The following is a 21,021-nucleotide window of genomic DNA, read 5'->3' on the forward strand; positions in this document are numbered from 1 at the left end:
CCTGATATCAAAGCCAGACAAAAACACTAAAAAATAAATTAAATTACAGGCCAATAATTCTGATAAATAAAGATGCAAAAATCCTCAAGAAAATATTACCAAACTGAATTCAACAAGATATAAAAAGGATCATACACCATGATCAATTGGGATTTGTTACCAGAATGCAGGATGGTTCAATATCCACAAGTCAATGTGATATTCCACACTAACAAAAGGAAGGATAAAATCACATGATTCTCAGAAGATTCAACGTCTATTCATGATAAAAATCTCATCAAAGTTGGTATAAATGGGAAAATATCTCAACATAATAAAGCCTATTTATGACAAACCCACAGATAACATCATATTCACTGGTGAAAAGATGAAATATTTTCCTCTAGAATTGAAAACAAATCAAGGATGCTGACTCTTTCCAGTTCTATTTCCCATAGTATTGGACTTCCTAGCCAAGCAATCAGGTAAGAAAAAGAAAAGGAATCCATATTGAAAGGGAAGAAGTAAAAGTATTTGCAGATAACCTGATACTACATATAAACATCCTTAAAGGCTCCCTCCAAAAACTATCAGAATAAATGAATTCAGTAAAGTTGAAGGATTCAAGATTAATATACAGAAATGTGTTGCTTTTCCATACATTAAAAATGAACTATCAGAAATAGAAAACAAAATATCCTTGTAGCTTATTTTATTCCTAATATTTTGTACCTCTTAATCCCCTATCACTATAGTGCTCCTCCCTAAGAACATAGCAAATATTTTGTAATAACTATAAAGGGAGTATAAACTTCAAATATTGTGAATCACTATATTGTACACCTGTTACTTATATACTATTGTACATCAACTACATGTCAATAAAAAATTTTTTTAAAGGGAAATAGAAAACAAGGAAACAACTCTTTTAAAAATTACATCAGATGATAAAATACATAAGTATGAACTTAATCAAAGAGGTGAAAAAGAAACCATGAAAACTATAAAACACTGATGGACATTGAAGATGATACAAAGAAATGGAAATATATTCCATGTTCATAGATTGAGACAATTAATATTGTTAAAACGTCCATACGTACATGCCACTCTCTCACTTTGCCCAAATGTAAAACCTATAGTCAGTTGAAAGCAGCCAGAGCACAGGGAGATCAGCTCCGTGCTTTGTGACCACCTAGAGGGGTGGGATAGGGAGGGTGGGAGGGAGGGAGATGCAAGAGGGAAGAGATATGGTATAGCTGATTCACTTTGTTATAAAGCAGAAACTAACACACAATTGTAAAGCAATTACACTCCAATAAAGATGTTTAAAAAAAATTAAAAAAAGAAAAATAAAGAAATCAGCAAATAAAAAAAAGCAAAGTCCATACTATGCAAAGCAATCTACAGATTTACTGCAATAGCTATCAAAATACCTATGACATTTTTCATAGAACTAGAACATATAATCCTGAAATTTACATGGAACCACAAAAGACCCTGAACTGTCAAAGCAATCTTGAGAATAAAGAACAATGTTGGAGGTATCACACTCCCTGACTTCAGACTATATATTATAAAACTGCAATAATCAAAACAGTATGGTATTGGCACAAAAACAGACACAGAGATCAATGGAACAGAAAAGAGAGCCCACAAATAAACCTACATACTTAGAATCAATTAATCTATGACAAAGGAGGAATATACAATGGAGAAAAGACAATCTCTCAATCAGTGGTGCTGGGAAAACTGGACAGCTACATGTAAAAGAATGAAATTAGAACATTTTTTTACACCATATATAAAAATAAACTCAAAATGGATTAAAGACCTAAATGCAATAACATAAACAGTAAAACTCCTAAAAGAAAACATAGGCAGAACACTCTTTGACATAAATTGTAGCAATGTATTTTTGTATCAGTCTCCTAAGACAAAGGAAACAAAAGCAAAATAAACAAACGGGACTTAATTAAACTTAAAACTTTTGCACAGTAAGGGAAACCACTGAGAAAAACAAAAAGACAAGTTGTTAAATGGGAGAAAATATTTGCAAATGATATGAATGATAAAGGGTTAATATCCCAAATACATAAACAGTTCATTCAATATTTTTTTTTATTAGAAGACTTGAATAGACATTTTTCCAAAGAAGACATACAGATGGCCAAAAGGCACATGAATAAAATGCACAACATTTCTTATCACCAGAAAAATGCAAATCAAAACTACAAGATATCACCTCATACCTGTTAGAACTGCTATCATCAAAAAGATCACAAATAATAAATGCTGGAGAGGGTGTGGAGAAAAGGGAACCCTCCTACACTGCTGGTGGGAATGTAAATTGATGCAGCCACTGTGGAAAACAGTATGAAGCTTCCTCAAAAAACTACATATAGAACTACCATATGATCCATTAATTCCACTCCTGGGTATATATCCAAAGAAGACAAAACACTAATTCAAAAAGATTCATGCACTCCAATGTTCATAGCAGCAGTAGTTACAATAGCTAAGATATGAAAGCAAGCTAAGTGTTCATGAACAGACGAATGGAAAAAGAAGTGGTGATACACATACACACACACACACACACGAGATATTACTCGGCCATAAAAAAAGAATGAAATTTTGCCATTTGCAACAACACGGATGGACCTAGAGAGCATTATATGTAGTGAAATAAGTCAGACAAATACCTATGTCATCACTTATATGTGGAATATAAAAAGTAAAACAAATCAATGAATATAACAGAGCAAAAACAGACTCACAGATACAGAGAACAAACTAGTGGGGAGAGGAAAGGGTGGAGGGGCAAGACAGAGGTATGGGATTAAGAGGTCCAAACTACTATGTATAAAATATATAAGATACATGGATATATTGTACAGCACAGGAATGTAGCCAATATTTTATAATATCTTCAAATTCAAAACTATTAAATCATTTTGTTGTACACCTGAAACTACTATAGTATTATAAATCAATTATACTTCAATTTAAAATTGTGTCAACCACCCAATTCCATGTTGAAAAAATGAATATAACTACAAGCCTATTAGAATGTTAAAATCCAAAATATTGACAATATTCAGTTGCGGACTAGGATACAAAGAAACCAGAATTCTCATTCATTAGTAGTGGGAATGAAAAACAGTACTGACATTCTAGAAGACATTTTGGCAATGTCTTACAATGATAAGCAGTCTTACCACATGATTAAACATTTTCCCTCCTAGGAATTTGTTCATCTGAATACAAAACTGATGCTCCCTGGAAAACCTACATGCCAATACTTATAGCAGCTTTATCCAGGCTTGCCAAAACGTGGAAGCAATGACAATGTCCTTTAATAGTTGAATGGTTAAATACTGTGGAACCTCCATACAACGGAATATTATTCAGTTATAAAAGGGGATCAGCTTTCGATCCACAAAACAACATGTGTGAATCTTAAACGTGTATTTCTAAGTGAAAGAAGCCAACTTGAAAAGACTCTATACTATATGATTTCATTTATATCACATACTGAAAATGGAAAACTTGTAGAGATGGGAAATAGGTCTACAGTTGCCAGGGATTGGAAGTTTGGGGAAGGTTGAATTGGAGCAGCACAGGTGATTTTTAGGGTTGTAAAATTATTCTGTATGTTATCAAGGTGGATACATGACACTATGAGTTTGTCAAAACACAGAATCTTACAGCATAAAGAGTGAGCTTTAATGTGTACTAATTGGGAAAAAATAAGTTAGGAGATTGAGGAACCCCAAGATGGAATGTAGATTGTAATAAAAAGATCTAACTGTATCACAAATGTTTGACATCACCTCACTGAAGGGAGTTAGGGAAAAAGATGCTGATCTCAGTAATTTTGAAAATAATTGGAAACTGTAAGATTAAAGACAAAAAGAACTGTACTCTAGTTGATAAATTCTCCTCACCCTGCCCCAAGTATGGGACACAGGTAAACAGCTCTGAAATGACTCTGCATGGATTCTGGGGTAGGATGGTGGTTAAAGGGAAGTAGGTTTCTCACTGTTGGAGTAGGGGTTACCAATAAGCAAAGGGTGAAGCTTAGAAAGAAATATATGGTAATGCGTGGGAGTAAGAAACATCAGTACGAATACTTGGATAGATTTATATCCAAAAGTACAAAGTGTGTGTGTGTGTGTGTGTGTGTGGGGGGGGGGGGGGAGAGAGGGGGGGGGGAGAGAGAGAGAGAGAGAGAGAGAGAGAGAGAGAGAGAGGGAGGGAGGGAGGGAGGGAGGGAGGGAGGGAGGGAGGGAGGGAGGGAGAGGGAGGCAGTAATCAGTATCAAGGCTGCAAAGAAGAAAGCTTTATTTGGGGCCTTGGGAATTTCAAAACAGTAAAACCAAAAGAGTGTTAAGGGAAAGTGAGTCAGGGGCTTATACAAGCAAAACCCACAAGGTTGTTAAAGCTGTCTAGCAGGAATTATAATTGACTCTGGCGCAGGAAAGGGAATATTTGTCCTTAAGGGATAGGCTGTCATGAGTTATTTTAGGGCAAGGGCCCAATAAGTATCTTGAGTTTCTGGAACATTTGGTAGATGTTCTGAATGCCTATGTTAAGACAAAAAGTGGTCAAAAGGTCAGATTCCATTCAGGCTAAGACAGGCGTAAGTCACACTTCCTCACACTTCCTGGTTTCATTTTAGAGAGCTCTCTTAGCAACACTGACTCCATTTTGATATTCCTTTCACAATATATACAGATGGTTACATACAGAAATATTCATAGACATATGTGTATACACAGGTGGTACACACATATTTAACTAGTTTTGCTCACTGAGAGTTCTGAAGCAATGATATACTGGTGGCAACAAACACACCCTTCACCTGTATCTTGGTTTCTAATATTTTCCAATAAAAGGAATCAAAGATCCTTGGAGAAATGGCTGATTCTAGGGTTGGGGCAGAGAATATACAAAATGAACCTGGAGTATCTTATGGTGCCAGAAAATAAGGAAGCTTAAAAACACAAAATGATGGAGATCTGTCAAAGAGCACAGGAACCAACTGAAATAGCCCCCAATGGCCAAAGAATCTGAGCAACAAAATAAATAACATAGTATTAGATTATAGCCCAAAGTACAAAATAACTATCTATGAGCCCATATGGATATACATAAATGTATAAATAAATAGGAAAGACAAATCTCTCATACAGAAAATTACCAAATAATTTATATAGATTATTTTCCCTAAAAGATATGGCAAATTTCTCCCCATTCCAGAGTGTGGATTGTTCACAGTGACTTCTTTCTAAAGAGTACAGTATGGAAAGAAGGAAAATGAGTAACTTTATGGTAGAGAAATCTGACAAATACTAACTCAGCCAGGTGAGCTGGGTTAACATCGTGAGTAATGGTTCACATTGATAGCATGCACCTTTTTCTGCGGTACGCGGGCCTCTCACTGTTGTGGCCTCTCCCGCTGCGGAGCACAGGCTCCGGACGCGCAGGCTCAGCGGCCATGGCTCATGGGTCCAGCCACTCCGCGGCATGTGGGATCTTCCCGGACCGGGGGCACGAACCCGCCTCTCCTGCATCGGCAGGCGGACTCTCAACCACTGCGCCACCAGAGAAGCCCAGTATGCACTTTTGATATAATGTAAATTATACTTTACCTTTGTGCTCTTCCTCTGAAAACCACATAACCCTAGTTAACCATGAAAAAAACTTCAGACAAACCAAACTGAGGAACATTCAGTAAAATATCTGACCAGTATTCCTCAAAATTGTCAAGGTCATAAAAAAACAATGCACTTCTGAGAAGCTCTCACAGTCTAGAGAAGGCTAAGGAGACTTGACAGCTACATGTAATGTAGTACCTTGGGTGGGATTCTAGAACATGGAAAGGATATTAGATAAAATCTAAAGATATCTCAATAATAATAATGATTGCATTTGGGAGACACAGATGTGGGTAAAATTCAGACTGTTATGGGGAAGGGAGCCAAAGCCTTATAAAGGCCCTTCAGATCATAATAATGTACGAATATTGGTTTATTAGTGCGACAAATGCACCACAGGAATCTTAACAATAGGGAAAACTAGTATTTGGGAACTCTCTGTAATATTCTTTTAACTTTTCTATAAGTGCAAAAGTATTCTCAAATAAAAATAGATGACTTTTAAAAATAGTTAACGTGATGGGAGGAACATCAGTTAACAAGTCATGTTAAACACTACCACAGCCTTTATATTGATGCTAACTCTTGAGTGAGTTAAAAAACCTTGCATGGGGCTTCCCTGGTGGCGCAGTGGTTGAGAGTCCGCCTGCCGATGCAGGGGACGCAGGTTCTTGCCCCGGCCTGGGAGGATCCCACATGCCGCGGAGTGGCTGGGCCCAGGAGCCATGGCCGCTGAGACTGCACATCCGGAGCCTGTGCTCCGCAATGGGAGAGGCCACAACAGTGAGAGGCCCGCGTACCACAAAAAAAACCAAAAAACTTTCATTATAAAACACAGACTCCAGGCAAAGAAACCTGGCCTGATGTGATGGGGAAATACTTAATTCTGAAATGTGATTCTCCCACAGTGCTTCGTCCTTGCCCTTAGCAGCCTCTGCATTTCATGTGAATGACTGTAAACTCTCTCTCTCTATCACCAATGTTTGCAGATCATCCAGAATAGAAAGGTGTGGTTCCATGCCACGGTTGTTTGCCCTCTTTTCAGGCCACTGCTCTATTTTGTGAAGCCAGAGGGCTCCTTATCCTCCAAGAGTTTGTCTAAATGCCATATAGCTCTCACCTGTGTTCATTTTGTCATCACTCTAACATAATCTCTCAAAATTACTGCCTAGAAAAACCTAAACATATTTAATGATTTTCAATGTTTGTCAATGCTCCTTTAGGAGGAAATGTTCTCTGTGGCAGAAATGTCGAGGCTGATACCACATTTTGTAAATTCACATACTTGATTAAAATGACACTTGTTTAGAGTGTGAAAGAACTGTCACATGTAAAGAGTCTATTTGGCTGAAAAATTCTCCAAAGAGTTTTGTTAAAAATAGTCTAAAGGGAAATTCTTTTGATCTTGTCTGTCATAAAAATTTTCTAAATTGCTGTTAGTTAGAAACATGAAGTTTGCTATGAAAAACTGCAGAAAGACATCGTGTTTATTTTTACTTTGGGAATTTCAGCACGTTGTGGTTTTATGTGAAACGTTTCTCAATGGATTTTTTAAGAATTATTCATAGACAAATGCTTTACTCCCCTTTAGGTGAACAAAAAGATAGCAAACACATGTGGCCATGGCCCTGGGTTGTGGGTCAGAGAAGCCTGCTACCATCTGCCATTCTCTTGGTATGTTTCGCAGAAAAATCTTTTACATACATTACTGATAAGGCCCCAGGACACTTGGGAATGAGGACACATTAACTCCGTGATTCAGACTTCGTTCAAATTTGCCTCATCTTTTTATTTCTAATGATGAAGATTCACAGCAAATAGGACATATCAAAAAGCCATCCATATAATGTTTTAAAAATGCCTTACATTTGAATAATACACAATACATTGCAAATCATTTTCATACACATAGCTTGATTCATTTTTTACACAATCATCCGGTGAAGTAATTTACACTGTAAATTATAACTTCACCATGAAAAGAAGTTAAACGGGGCCCCTTACCCTTATCTAGAAAAAAAAGTTTTTCTAGCCCTCCCACCCTTCTTATCCCACCCCTCTAGGTTGTCACAGAGCACTGAGTTAATCTCCCTGAAGCACAATCATTCTTATCCACCTTCTACAGTGTGATAAAATTTTATGCCCTTAAGGAACCCTGAAGCAACTGACACAAGTGGGTTAGTTATCAACTTACCAAAGAGCAAACAGTGTTTAAGACGATGTCAATGTATTTCATTTTCCCTTAAGTGTTTAAAAACGGGCCCTCGATATATGATGAAAATCCAATATTTGAATAGCAGAAAATTCTAACTCCCTTGTCCCTGCCTCCACTTCTCCAAATAAGAGTGTTTATTGCATTACTGAAAATATCTTTCGACAAAAGATCTAAGAATTCCATTAATGAACAATCCCTGGATGAAGAATCCATGAACATTATACAATTGAGATTATTCAGTATATTTTTTAGCTTGGTAAATTTGTTTTGGAGGTGTAAAATTTCATGACCAAACAAATACCTTTAATATCTTACTGGCAAAAGCCTAGTGAATAAATTACAAGTGTACATGCTCAGTTCAATTTTGCTTTTAGTATTGAAACTTCAAGAAATATAATCATTGAATTGCTTCCCTGGACCTCAGTACTTGAACAGGATATAAACGTAGGGTAGCATAAAAACACTATCAATGAAGCTAGGAAAACTTGTTTTGAATGTTCCTGCGTCATTTCATACAACAGAAAATAAGTACAGCAGAATCCTATATTCTTTTACAAATGATTGACTCTATGCCCCTAAAACTAACGGCCAAGTTTTAAAAATACCACAAACATCATTCTCATATTTATTACCTAACAATTGAATAATAATCACACCTCACAATTTCATTACAATTTTTAGATCTAAAATAAGGCTCTAACTAAAACTCTTGTTTTAAGCTTGAAAATCTGAAACAAAATCATTTATATCCTGCAGATTTCCTTCTGATCCTTAATTTAACATAAATTGTGTGACATTGGCTTATCCACTTAGAAACTCAATTTATGTATGAAGACATACTGTCACTATGTAGTTTTATTTCATGAAAAGTAATGCTGCCGGACTTCCCCGGTGGCACAGTGGTTGAGAATCTGCCTGCCAATGCAGGGGACAAGGTTTCAATCCCCGGTGCAGGAAGATCCCATGTGCCACAGAGCAACAAAGCCCATGCGCCACAACTACGGAGCCCGCGTGCTGCAACTACTGAAGCCCACGTGCCTAGAGCCTGTGTGCTGCAACAAGAGAAGCCACTGCAATGAAAGCCCGCACACTGCAATGAAGAGTAGCCCCCGCTCACTGCAACTAGAGAAAGCCCATGAGCAGCAATGAAGACCCAACACAGCCAAAAATTAAAAAAAAATTAAAAAGTAATGCTACCTCAGCAGCAAAGTTAAGAGCAATACCCCTGCATAGCACCCCTTCCTTATTCTGATTCCTTATCACACTCCCATATCTACTCTTTGAAACCTTTTTCTCTAGGCTTCATGTCCATAATCTCATTCACCACATGCTAGCTTAGTACATGATATGTCTTGTCTTCTTGTCTTCCTTGCCACCTACTTCAAAAAAGAGATTAATGTCACCTATAAATGTTATGCATAATCTCATTTCTAATCAGCCCATTTCCCCTATACCTCTAAGTTCTAAAATAAGATTTACTGAACTCAAGTTCTGTGCTGTATAACTTGGGGGAAATGCTGGATTATCAATATGGAATTGGCTTTTTTCCTTAACTGTGGGATTTCTCAGGCTTTTTGATATTCTACACTACATTTTGAATTAGAAAGAGAATATAGAGGAGACAATTTCCCCAAGTCATTTCAATATCTGAACTATTTCAAGTAGCATATTAATGTTCCATAGAACATGTTTGGGAGATGTGCTTTACGTTTGTGCTTCTCAATCTTGGCTACCGATTGCAATCACTTTGGTAATTTTAACATCAATGATTCCTGTTCCCACTCCCACAAGTTCTGATGTAGCTGGGCAGAAGTGTGACTGGAGTATCAGAATTTTAAAACTCTCTGCTGATCATTCTTGTGTGCACCGAAGGTTGAGTACTAAGCTCTAAATCTATCTTCTCATCCTTCCCTTAAGTTTAAGAAGGTCTTCCCTCATACCCTCTAAAGATTACTGCACCCAGACACCATCCCTTCTTGGCATTTTCATTTCTACAATTAACTATTTTAACTTTCAGTAGCTGGGGAACCAGGTAGATTTTTGATAAGGTTAAGTATACAGGACCAAATCAAGAAGCTTCTTCTCACTGAGTACCCCTTTCATCCTTTCTGCAGGTCCTAGGTAGTTTTACTAATTCTTTACTTGATCCATCTGTCTTTGTAAGCATGTGCAATTCTGTCCAATCATGTAAACATCTTCACTATGCCCCTCATTCCCTTGCTCTACCAAACTTTTAAATGAGGGATGTGCTTTCTTTGTCTCCATTTGCTATCTGGTTTCTACTCCCAGTAAGTGGTCCCTCACTTGCTATCTGGTTTCTACTCCCAGTTTTGTTTCCAATTATATTTCCTGTGCAAACATAATCCTGTAGCCTTGCCTCCATCTTCTTTCTTCCCATTCTCTCTTTTTAAATTACACTAGTGTATTTTGATCATACTTTTTCCTTGACATCTTTTAAAAAATATTACTGAAATCATTTTTTTACTTCTCTAACCTATTCATTTTTTGACAATTTTACTAATTGTGGATGTTCATGAAAAAGATGACCCTTAGACCATCAACCCTTCCATCTAAATATTGGAATGCACTACGACCCATCTATGTCATGTTCACATTTTGTGGCTTTTCTTTCTCCCCCACAAGGGTGTATTATCAGAATAAATGCTTTGAGCCTCTCTTTTCATCTAATTAACTCATTCTTCTTACAGGGAGATAGAGATTTACTCTTATTACCGAGCATCTAACATTTATACTAGGAGTTAAGGATTGCTGCATTAAGACAGTGTGTGACCCTTTCTCCCTCCTTTCTTCTCAGTGCCTTGCCAACAATTATGTGATGAAGTAAGTCTAAAATCTTCAATGTCAACAGCTATAATATCTCTGCAGACCCAGTTCTTTCCATCAGTGATAATTGAGTTCTAAATGTGGGGAGATAGTAAGGAGCCCTCCACTTTGATTATTGATTCAAGCTGCATTTTCCAATTTAACTTTATTAGATGGCCTTATTCTTTCAGAGTACTGAGCTGCTGGGTACCTTCCTGATCAGTTATTAAAACTAACATATTAATCCCCAATTTAAATCCATTCCAGGCCTAGTTCATTGGATCTATTCTTCATTGGTTATACTCCAAAGCAAGGAGGAATGAGTATTAGGCTTACTCTTATATCTCCCCATGCCACTGCAAATATTGAGAGATTAACAAGAAATCCTTATGCATAAACATGGACACTGGTTTGGGTTTTATCAAAGTACTGTAGAGTGAATCAGGCTTTAGGTGCCAGTGCTGTAACTGGCTTTAGCAGACCTAGGGCAAGCAAGAAATAAACTGCACATTCAGTAGCTTCTTATACTGTGACCATGGATATTCCTAAAGGCCTAGATGGTCTAGATGCTAGATTATCAGGAATTTTTTTTTTGTTAATTTCCAGGTAAGGCTCACCTCAAAGAAAGAATAACATCACTATATAGGCTATTTAAGCATAGTTGGGTTGGCTAGGGAAGTGTGTTTTGTTTTGCATTCTCTTCTTTTATTATGCCATCACCAGAATGCAGACAATTATTTTCAATCACATGTACACAGTATAAATTGTGTTCTATTTTATAAGCTCTGATTATCGCTGTTTAATTCAGAGACATAGCCTGTAGGTTAATTATGCTCAAATAGTACATCTCATTAAATAACAGATAAAAATGAGGATCCTTATTATATGGAAATATGTCATTTTCTTAGATTGAAGTAGAGGAATAATTTAATGTAATTTTACAAAAATAAAATCTTGGAAGGAAATTAAAAAGACTTACTTAGGGACTTCCCTGGTGGCACAGTGGTTAAGAGTCCACCTGCCAATGCAGGGGACACTGTTCAAGCCCTGGACCAGGAAGATCCCACATGCCACAGAGCAGCTAAGCCTGTGCACCACAACTACTGAGCCTGTGCTCTAGAGCCCACGAGCCACAACTACTGAGCCCTCATGCCACAGCTACTGAAGCCTGAGTGCCTAGAGCCTGTGTTCCACAACAAGAGAGCCACTGCAATGAGAAACCCAGGAATCGCAATGAAGAGTAACCCCCACTCGCCACAACTACAGAAAGCCCACGCACAGCAACAAAGACCCAGTGCAGCCAAAAATAAATAAATAAATGCACTTAAAAAAAAAAAAAGACTTACTTAAACCCAGATCTTCTACTTGCCATGTTTGTTCAGCATAAGAATGAATGGTATAAATTGAAATCCAAAATGATCTTGTAGTTCAAATAGAAACATGGAAAAAAGAAAGACACATGGTTTGCCTGATGGAAAGAAGTGATTTTATTTTGAGAAAGATTGAGATCTTAGAGACCAAATTATTAGTCTATCTACCTGTCTATCTACCTACCTATCAATTGATTGATCACTCTATCATCTATCTATCAAATGGGAAGAGAAGGCCTACCTTAAAGATGGAACTAAGAATAGGAGAAAATTGAGTTGTTGTTGGTTAGGAGGGTCACTAGAGCTGAAAATAAAAAAACAAAAATAGAAAAATCAAGAAAACAACAAAACAAGAGGAAAACAACAAAACAAAGGGAGATCTCAGATGCCTAATTGATTCCTACAGAGGAACCAAGACCCCCGAAATCTATAATGAGGACTCCTTTTTAAGCTGTTAATCAAAAATCAATTATGAAAGCAATTGAGAAACAGCTCCATAATGATTAAATTAGCTATGAGATGATTCAACATTTGGATGAATTTGAATGAAGAAGTCCTGAGAAAATTAATGTACAATACTTTTGAAAGTATGAAATACATTTTAAAGTAATAGAGTTAATATGAAGGATGGATTGGCAAATTTAAATAAATTCTAAATAAAAGCACAGAGAGATGAAAAATCAAAATCAAGTATTCATGAGAGAGAAGGTTATGTGAATTTACTTAAATGGTGTATGCTTTTGAAAAATTCAAAACTCATTGTTTTTATATGTCTCACTACAGGAGACTCTGCAAGACAGAATCTGGAGTACAAGACAGAAGGTAAATGTTGGACCTGAAAGCAAGAAGAAGGAGGGTCTCTAAGTCCAGTGAAAAGTATGAGTGAAGTGGGGAAGGAAAGAACTAAAATAAGTAGTTTGAAGTGATAAACATATAGCTGGACTTATTTACAATAACTGGGAGGGAGGAAGTAAAACATTAGAATTATAGATAATTATTTGAAGAAAAGATGTATAAAGAAAGTATGTTCTGGGTAAAAATTCAATAGCTGAGGGACAGCAAATGTGAGGGATGTTGACCTGTCACGGATGATTTATTTTCTAGCATCACCAGTTGTTTCAATTCAACAAGTTATTGTGGAGATCCTCCAACTGAGGCAAAAATAACCTATGCATTTGAAAAATTACAGAAAAGGAAGCAGAATCTGCAAGTATGGAGCAACTAAAAATGTATTAAGATCACTCTGGGCACAAAGAAGAACAGCATATTGTATCTGTGCAAAATGCATGACAATAAACTGTGCTTATGGTGTTTCCTGTTATAAATATCAGATATTCTAATTGGAATGAGGAAAGGGGACGAAGCCTGTATATAGAGAAGGCCAGATATCTAAGACTCAAAGGCAAAATGTTAAGTGGTTTTAAATATGTGGGATGAGTATTAAAGGGAAAGGGGAGTCTCAGAAGATGGGAAGCTGGAGGAGGTGGGTGTCACCACTGTATATACGTTTAAAATTTTCAAGAAAATGCAAAAAATTTCAAATGCTGCGCTCTGACAATAGAGGGTGTATGCTTATTTAGAACTACCTCCTCCAACATCACGTGGCAAGCTTAGTATTTCAATTAACTTCTTAATATGAAGAGGCTGAAAAACATAATGAAATCTCTTTAATGATTTTTTTTTTTTTCTCTCTAGCTTCTTTTCAAGTCTCTACCATAACCCCTGATTTTCAGACACTGGAGATTTGTCTTATACTCTATACTGTGTCCAAGAAAAATTATTTCTTGGAATGATTATTATATGACTTGAAAAATTATATGTGTTTTCAAAATTTTATAGATGTGTGTAGGTATTATGATAATCATATAGACATACCCCATGACCCTTGAAGTATTAAGGAAATTTGGAATAAGCAAAAAGATTACTGGGTATCTCCAATGGAAGAATGTACACTGTTGGGGCATAGCCTTATGGGTTATCCATTCTAGCCATTAAATTCCTTTGAGCTATTTTACAATTTTGTAAATCACAGATAAGTGGCAGCAATGTAGAATTAATTTTGTTTGTAGGTATTCAAAAGAATCCTGTCTGTTCGTGGGAAAACTCTTTTCCCACCTTGAAAAAGTCACTTTTATATCCATTTACAAGTTTATTTCAATATTTCTGATCTATATATGTGTTTGTCTTTTGGATTCTCCTTTGAGCTAGCTGTAATAACTACCTGGTTCTCTCATTAGTGTGAGTAAAATCAAGATTTTAATGTGTTCATTTTATGTGAGAATCCTGATTTTATCCTCTTTTAATACTAAATCCATTAACAGTATCTATGGAAAAGGAAGACGAGCCAGGATCAGGTTGGAATTGGATTTATTCAAATTTGGAGCATTCAGAGAAGCCAAATTTATTCTACTGGGAAAAAAATGAAGAAAAATGAAACAAGGAACTGGGCTTTCATCTGCTAAGATACGTTGGAGGAAACTGAACAAACGAATAGGAAAAGTGTTTGGCTTTTAATGTCTTTGAACTTCAGCTTAAGGTTATTTTATTTTATTACTTTAGTTTTTCTGTGGAAATCGAATAATATGAGTTTGATAGTGTTCACATTTGAGTTTTTGTTCATTATATACTAGAGTTCATTGTGTAATCTCTGGTGAGTTACACTGAAAAACATGGTTGGTATAATTTGAAACACATAACAGAAAAGGCAGTAAATAACTGACCTGTGGTGCAATATGACTTGACAGAATTTGGATATTTCTTGGGGCATAAACTAAATTCTCTACCGATTATCACAGAGAAATCCCAAGGAATATTGTTAGAAATCACAGGAATGGCCTTAATGAGACCCAAGTTTCTAATTAATACCATGCTTGGTTGTTAAGATAAAGAGAACAAACATGGGGAATGTTGGAGGGAAGAAGGGTATTCTCACTTTACCCTCATGTTTCTACCAAGCAGTAGTTCTCAGTGTGTGGTCCTCTAAGAACAATATCACATCACCCAGGGACTTGTTAGAAATGCACATTTTGGGCTCCCACTCCAAAACCACAGAATCAAAGTCAGAGGGTTAGGACCCAGAAATCTGTATTTTAACAAGCCTTCAGGGTGGTTCTAATACGCTCAATTTTGAGAAGCTCTGCTGTAGATGACTCTTTACCTTCTTTCATCAGAGTTTGCTCATGTGTAATATTCATTATCATTGTTTCTACCTTACAGAATTACTGTGATAAGAAGGATACTGCGCATATTAAATGCTTTGTACAATGAAGCACATGATAAGTGCTCAATATAGTTACCTAGAAAAGGAGAATGTTGGAATTAGTTTCCACGTTCTTTTCATCCCTCTTCTGAGAAACAGGAGTAAATAAACTAATTTGTGAGAGCTTGATATCCAGCAGCTCTTGTTTTGCTGGCTGGTGGGATTAAAGATCACACACAGTTCATGCCTCGGCTTTACAGTCCCTTGAGTCCGCCTGCACCTAATTACAATGAACACCTGTACTTCCTCTCTCCCTATGGTAAGCAGACTGAGCTAATTCTGCCTATTTACCATCCTTTTCCTTTCCATATTTTCTAGTGATAATAAAATAAGGTAGGTGTTTAAGGGTGTATAGATGTGACTGTTTTTCATTCCAAGGGCATGTACAATGCTTACACCTTGGCTTCAGGTCCAAACTAGCCTCACTAATTCAACTCTACTGAAGAACTGTGGATATTGTTAGATCCTTGCCTGATCCCATTTATCAAATACACCCCAATCTGTCCCAGAAAATTTCACTGTATCAGAACATGAAAGCACCTGTCAGTGAAGCACTTGCCTATGTGTCGGATACCATTCTGAGCATTTTACAAGTCCTAAATCTTTTAATCAAAGCTTTGGAAAAAATGGTTTTAAATGTAAAAGAACCAGGGGAATTCTGCATCCCTGAGTCTTTCTTAAAGAAACTACTAGAGGATGAGCTTCATCCAACATTCAGCAAAAAGACTGATGGTAAATACTTTAACATGTATGTGTAGACTCAAGCCTAAAACAAAGGTGGAAATGAGAGTAGATGAATACACAAATAACAAAATTAATGGATACTCTAACACAATATATTTCATTAATAAATCAACGTCTACCTTCACATATCCTGTAAGGTACTTACAACCTGTAATTTAAAATTCTCCACCAATCATTTGTGATATCTGGACATACCTTTAAATTTTGCATATACAGTAAGAACACAGCACATACTACTATTTTTGCTTTAGATAGTTATCTTTTAGAACTATTGAATATAAGGACAATGTAAATGTTTTATTTACCTTCATCTATGCCATTTACAACACCTTCATTCCCTTAGGTCTAGGTTTGATTTAAACATATTACTTTCACCTGAAGAATCCTTCAACAATTCTTTAGTTGAAGTCTGCTGGCAATTAACTACCTGTTTTTGTTTATATGAAAAAATATCCATTTCTCCTTTATTTTGGAAAGTTATTTTCACTTAGTATGGAATTCTGAGACAGTTTTTTGTTTTTTTTCAATTTCAGTACTTTAAAGATTTACTCCATTTTCTTCTGGCTTGCATGATTTGATTAGCAATCTACTGTTACTATTACATTTTTTATTTGTATGTCATTTTTTTATGGTTGCTAAGATTTTTTGTCTGTGTTTGGTTTTCATCAGCTTGAATATGATATGTTTAGTTTTGTGTGTGTGTGTGCTTTTGTTGGCATTTATCCTGCTTTGCTGACTTATGAGTGTCTTGGAACTGTGATTTGCTATTCATCATTAATTTTGGACAATTCTCAAATAGTATCTTCTAAAATATTTCTTCTGTTCTGACTTCCCTCTCTTCTCTTTCTAGATTCCATGATCTACAAATGAACCTAACTGCATTACAGATTCATGACATAATCACAGTGAAGAATGTTGAATAGAAAATAACTCATCTAAGTAACTTTGAAAAAGGAATTTTGACTGTATACTGGAAAGTTAAAAACAAAAAGAAGGATACAAAATACTCCATTTAGCCAGTACGTTTTTCAGAGGGTTAAAGAGGTTAACAATTTTGAAGGTATTTAACAAAAAATTTAAAGTACTCCAGGATTGAGTAAATAAGGAAATACCTGAGGAAATGAGTCAGGTTTCTCATTTTCCATACAGGAGTTATAAATAAATAAAGGTTAGAATAAACCCTATGGAGTTAGACTGCACTCAGAGCTATCAGTATGAACTCATGTCTTGTATATATAGATAGATAAATAGATTTAGTTATATGTATGTATATCTGCTTAGAGGGCCTGGAGGCAAAATATACATGAATGGTAATGAGAATATCTAGTGTTCATATCTTATTTTCTAAATATAACTGACTAATATAAAGACTGCTGGGACAGGGAAAACACAAGGTGATCCTGGAACATCTTGTAGTCATGGAAAGTAAGAAATGGTCAAAAAATGGTGTTATGTCAATAGCCAACAACTTGAAGGGGCTGTCAATGGAGAAATCTGAGATAATGTAAACAAAATACCTATGATTTCATTCTAATATAAGTAGAATAAAACAATACTAGTATAAATAAATTGAGAGGAGAAAACTCTTCTTAATAGTAAAAATTCAATTTCATAAATATGGAAAGAATGTCAGAAATTGAAAAGTGTCTTTTGGCAAACAGTACAGTAATAATTGTTCCCAACAAGAATCATCACTGTATTCTAAAATTGGTGAGCAAAAATATGATAAGCAGGATGTTTGCATAGTCTCAAAACATCTTCCCATAATATACTTAATAATATAGGGCAAAATAGTAACTTGACAGTGGAGAAACTGGACACACATCACCTTAACCAAATTACTAAGGTTAGCATCACCAATACTGATGCATATTGATGTTATGTGCCTTCCAATGCGGTGTACTGAGAAGGTGACAACTCAGAACATCACTTGGTGGCATTTCTACTAAAAACACATCACCTGAATTTAGTCATGAAGAAAAAAAATCAGGCAAACCCAAACTGTGGGACATTCTACAAAATAATTGGGCAATATTCTTCAAAAGTGTTCACGTCATGAATGAAGAAAGACTGAGGAAATGCCACAGATTGGGGAGGACTAAAGGGACATGACAATGAAATATCAGAAAGGGAATGTAAACAAACAAATCCCTTTTAAAATCGAATCAAGGAAACAAAAAAAAAAACTTAGGAATAAATCTCACCAAGGAGGTGAAAGACATAGGCTGAGAACAACAAAACGTTAATAAAGGAAACTGAAATTGATTCAAGGAAATGGAAAGATATCCCATGCTCTTGCACTGGAAGAATTACTATTGTTAAAATGGCCACACTGCCCATAGCAATCTACAGATTTAATGTGATTCCCATCAAACTACCCATGACATTTTTCACAGAACTAGAACAAAGAATCTTAAAGTTTATATGGAATCATAAAAGACCCAGAATTGCCAAAACAATCCTGAGGAAAAAGAACAAATCAGGAGGTATAACCCTCCCATAATTCAGACAGTACTACAAAGCTAACAGTAATCAAAACAGCATTTGCTATTGGCACAAAAAACAGACATATGGATCAATGCAACAGAATAAAGAGTCCAGAAATAAACCCACATGCCTGTCAATTAATCCCTGACAAAGGAGGCAAGAATACACAATGGGGCAAGAATATGCAATGGGGAAAAGTCTCTTCAGCAAGTGGGGCTGGGAAAATTGGGCAGCCTCATGCAAGTCAGTGAAGTTAGAACACATCCTCACACCATACACAAAAATAAGCTCAAAATGGTTTAAAGACTTAAACATAAGCCACAACACCACAAAACTCCTAGAAGGGAACATAGGCAAAACATTCTCCGACAACGTTTTCTTGGGTCAATCCCCCAAGGCAATAGAATAAAAGCAAAACTAAACAAATGGGCCCTAATTAACTCAAAACCTTTTGCACAGCAAAGGAAACCACCAACAAAATGAAAAGACAACCTACAGACTGGGAGATAATGTTTGCAAAATGATGAGACGGACAAGGGCTTAATTTCCAAAATACACAAACAGCTCATTCAACTCAACAACAAAAAATACAGAACTAAAAAGCAATTGAAGGGAGTTCGTCAGAGAAATCATAACATTAGATTTACGTATACCTTTGGGAGTGCTGGTGGAATTAGAAAAAATAAAAGCAGCGTTTAAAAGCTATGACTCATTGGAACTCACCTGGAAGCCACCATGAGTCTCAGGACTTCTGAGGGAGACGCTGAAGACTGAAGGCAGTCTCAACCTCATGCTAGAATGTAGATGGTAAATCTTAGCTTCACCGGTCCGGAGACAACCAGGTTTGTTTTGCCCAACGCGCAGCAAGTCAGGATACTGCAACCTTTGGCGTCCCAAAGAAAAGGGGCCTGGGCTACCTACGGAATAAAGAAGGAAGAAAGAAGGACGTTCTGACACGTAGAGAGCGTAGGGAACGTGGGATACGTGGGGAGCGTGGGGAAAGATGATTGGGAAAACGTGTGTAATCACCGTTCTGCGCAGGCGTAACTACGCGACAAGGCCTATTCACATTCAATTTCAATCTTAACCAGCTCAGCTCAAAGTAGACACAGCTGACTCCAAATTCCTGACACACACAACTCAGGCAAACATCTTATTGTTTAGGCTACGAGCCTCTCGGAGGACATGCAAGTCTTTTGTAGCAATAATTAAAACGAGCTTGATTAGTGAAAGCAGGTGAAATGGATTTGACTGATTACCCACAGTTTCAACAACTTGAAGCTCTAGGTATGCAAGAGTGGCCACCACTGCCGCAGATTTTATTTGCCCACATCCTTAAGGGAGACGATGCTCAAGAGCTCAAACTCTGCCTATGGGTGAGTCTTTCTAAATTGTCATCAGAATTTACCCACTTGAGTGCTTCTTAATTGAAGCCTCTAAACAAGGAAAAATGCATAGACGGAGATTCTACAAAATTTAGTTCCAGGATTCTCATGAATACAGGTGAGCATTTACAACAGATAATCAAGTAAAAGTCTGTTAATGTTTCTATGTATGATTCATTTTCTTATCATGATATATTTAATCTAATTATGTATTTAATGTTCACACTGATATCATGACCCAGAGTTTGATAAACACTGGATTAATGAGTGAAATTATCTGATTATGCAAAAACAGAAATTTCAATATGGCTTTATTCTCCATAAATTTTATATTTAACCCTATAAAACTCTTATGAAATGAGAAGGGTCAAAATGTGGCCATAAGAGGACAGCTGCTTGTACTGATGATGGAAATGAAGGGGATGGGGAAGGGGAAAAAGAAGAGGAAGAGGAAGAAGGAGAAGACAACTGATGATTAAGTGATGAGTTTTACCCATCCTCACCCAAAGATATTTCATTTGTCTGTTTTTAAATAATTTAAGAATTGGAAAGTCAGTCCCTTGTGGCCATGTCTGTGATGTCAATAAAGATACCACTCAGTTCTTTGGCAATTAAACAAATGGGATTCATAAAAAGATAGAGCTCCAGAAAACGCAGACATTTCCCATCACATTAAAGATAGAATTTTAGCTAGGTTGGAAACTGAGGTAACTTGTTTTATAGGACACAGCAAAGTTTCTCATATGACTCACAATAAAAATTTTAAATAAAAGAAAACCAAAGGCCTCTACAGAAATGTTTGAGACACATTAAGTAATAAATTCACTAATGCAACTATAGAATAAGGATGTTTGCTCTATTGGTCATTATGAGAATTTTATGAAGCATTTTTCTCTCTCTCAAATGAAGTTAACAGGTAAGATGGCTTCAGCTTAACAAGTTTCCTGCAATGTATTTCCTCACAATCTAAAGATGGTTTTGACTTGGACAAGTGTAAAAACATACTGAAGCAAAAAAAAAAGGCCAAATTTAGACAGACTAACATGTTTGTGAAAGCTTTATTGTTGTGTCAGGTTTGTTCTATAAACCTGTGAAA

At 36.3% G+C, this 21,021-nt stretch overlaps 1 protein-coding gene across 13 annotated transcripts in view; it reads right to left on the bottom strand.

The window, feature by feature from the left end:
- LOC307175034 (uncharacterized protein) overlaps positions 1-21,021 on the bottom strand; it is a 527,231-nt gene that overhangs the window by 97,847 nt on the left and 408,363 nt on the right. For all 13 annotated transcript variants that reach the window (XM_079899803.1, XM_079899796.1, XM_079899801.1 and 10 more), the window contains one exon: positions 19,264-19,457. In XM_079899803.1, coding sequence (XP_079755929.1) covers positions 19,264-19,457 — 194 coding nt within the window. The remainder of the gene's footprint in view (positions 1-19,263; positions 19,458-21,021) is intronic.

Source organism: Stenella coeruleoalba (genome assembly GCF_951394435.1).
Source record: "Stenella coeruleoalba genome assembly, chromosome: 16".
Taxonomy (NCBI): Eukaryota; Metazoa; Chordata; class Mammalia; order Artiodactyla; family Delphinidae; genus Stenella; species Stenella coeruleoalba.